We start from the raw sequence: 2,431 nt of genomic DNA on the forward strand, positions 1-2,431 counted from the left end.
TGATTCACCTGCATTTCTACGATTGGGGAAATGGAAACTTGCGTGAAATGGGGAAACTGTGACGCCTTGTGACGTCACGATAACTTTGTGGTGTAAGCCCTATAGTTTTCCCATAAGGCATTGCTTTGAGCATGCTCAGTTTGGTTACTTGTAATATGGCGCCCGATTTGTAATAAATATTGTTCGTCCAGTTATCTGTCTAGTATTGACTCGTGTTTCAGCCATCCTAACACGACATGGTGTCAGAAGTGGACCTGAATATTTGAAGTAACACTACAGTACCCCATACGCTCGCTACCTCTAGTGGATCACGAAAAAAAATGGCATCTTGCTCTCACGTTCCGTTTCCCGACAAGTTGGACCTCTCTGATGATAGAAGTCGCGCTGCTGACTGGGAACTTTTTGAACAGGTATGGACAAACTATGAAATATCTTCAGGTCTTCTCGAAAAAGACAACAAACTACGTACTGCCACTCTACTCACATGTTTCTCTAAGTCGGCACTCCAAGCATTCAACTCGCTCAGTTTTGACAGTGAAGGTGACAAACAAGATATCGAAATCGTTATGGACAAAATGCGTGTATTGTGCGTCGGTCAGACAAATGAGACCTACGAACGTTATCTATTTAATATGCGTGTCCAGAAACCTGATGAGAATTTCGACCATTTCTATGCAGCAGTGTTGAAAATTGCCTCAAATTGTAATTTTGGCAATCTACATGATTCTCTGATTAGAGACCGTCTAATAGTTGGTATTACTGATCAAGCTACTCGGAAAAAACTACTGTATGAACGGGAGCTAACTCTCAAGAAGACACTTGAAATTTGTCGCACGTATGAAATCACTACTGCTCGTTTACAGTCTATGGATAAAGATATGTCACATGGTACAGATGCAGTTGTTGGTTCTGTTAATAAAAGTAATAACCCTGCTAAGAAAAAGTACCAGAAACGTAATTTCACTACACAGTCTACTTTTCAGAGCACTCAGAACAGGGTCAAAGGTCACACATCCAGTGACAGTGCTTGCTCCTATTGTGGTAGAGGGACTCATGACCGTAAAATGTGCCCAGCTCGAAATGCAGACTGTAGAAAGTGTGGAACACGTGGTCATTATGCTGCTGTGTGTAGATCATCGCAGACTAGCAAATCAAAAGTTACCAATGTACATGGTATAACACAAGATGACAAACCTGAAGCATTTCTAGGGTTTATTGGCCAAGGTGGACAGTCAGGTGATGGGTATGTGAATCTCAGTGTAGACGGTACCACTCTCAGATTTCGTGTTGACACAGGTGCAGACGTTAATGTTATTTCTAGCGATGTTTATGAAAAACATTTCAGAGACAAAATCCTCACACCCCTACAACGTGTACTTAGAGGGCCTGATAGGAAACTACTATCTACACTAGGGTCATTTCAAGCAAACATTGAAAGTCAAAATAATCATACACAGGCCGAAGTATGCGTCATCGCTGGCAATGGGTTATCACTACTGGGACGAGACACCAGTTGCAATCTCGAACTTGTATCCTTCAATGTGGGTAGTATCGAGGATTACCCCCAACTGTTTAAAGGTTTAGGTGAAATGCCCCATCCATATAAGCTCCAGTTAAAGGACAATGCGAAACCGTACTCAGTTCCAATACCTCGCCGTATTGCTATACCACTCTTGCCAAGAGTCAAGGATGAACTTGAGAGACTAGAATCGCTCAACGTCATATGTAAAGTCACCGAACCGACTGACTGGTGCGCTCCAATCGTCATTGTTCCAAAGAGAGATGGAAGTGTTCGGATTTGTTGTGATTTCACTAAATTAAATGAATCAGTGAAACGCGAACGACATCAACTTCCTACCGTAGATCACGTTCTGGGTCAGATGGCTGGTGCGAAAGTATTTTCAAAGCTTGACGCTAATCGTGGTTTCCACCAGTTCGACTCGCAGATGAACACTCTCAATTAGCCACATGTTTCATTACACCATTTGGTCGTTACTGCTATCAGCGTCTACCCTTCGGTATTAACTCCGCTCCTGAACACTATCAACGACAAATTCACAGTATGTTAAGTGGTCTTGAAGGAGTAGCAGACCTGATGGATGACATCGCTGTCTTCGGCGCAAATGAAGCAGAACATGATGCGAGACTAGATAAAGTACTTAATCGTCTTGTTGAACAAAGTGTGACACTAAATCGTAGCAAATGTGAATTCAGAGTACCAGAAATCATTTTTGCTGGTCACGTGATTGGAGAAGATGGTATCAGGCTGATCCTTCGAAAGTGGAAGCGATCTCTCGTATGCCTAAACCTGAGAATATATCCGATCTTCGTAGGTTCATGGGGATGGTTAATCATCTTGGTAAATTTCTCCCAGATTTGGCAACTCACTCCGAGCCACTCAGACAGTTACTATCAACCAAACAACCATGGT

At 42.6% G+C, this 2,431-nt stretch overlaps 1 protein-coding gene across 1 annotated transcript; it reads left to right on the forward strand.

Moving 5' to 3' along the window:
• Positions 1 to 320: 320 nt before the first annotated feature.
• On the forward strand, positions 321 to 1,964 carry LOC100366740 (uncharacterized). Its single transcript, XM_006812094.2, has one exon. The coding sequence runs from the start codon at positions 321 to 323 to the stop codon at positions 1,962 to 1,964; it is 1,644 nt and encodes a 547-aa protein (XP_006812157.2).
• The last annotated feature ends 467 nt before the right edge of the window (positions 1,965 to 2,431 follow it).

Source organism: Saccoglossus kowalevskii, chromosome 1, assembly GCF_978046115.1.
Source record: "Saccoglossus kowalevskii chromosome 1, keSacKowa6.1, whole genome shotgun sequence".
In the NCBI taxonomy this organism is placed as follows: domain Eukaryota; kingdom Metazoa; phylum Hemichordata; class Enteropneusta; family Harrimaniidae; genus Saccoglossus; species Saccoglossus kowalevskii.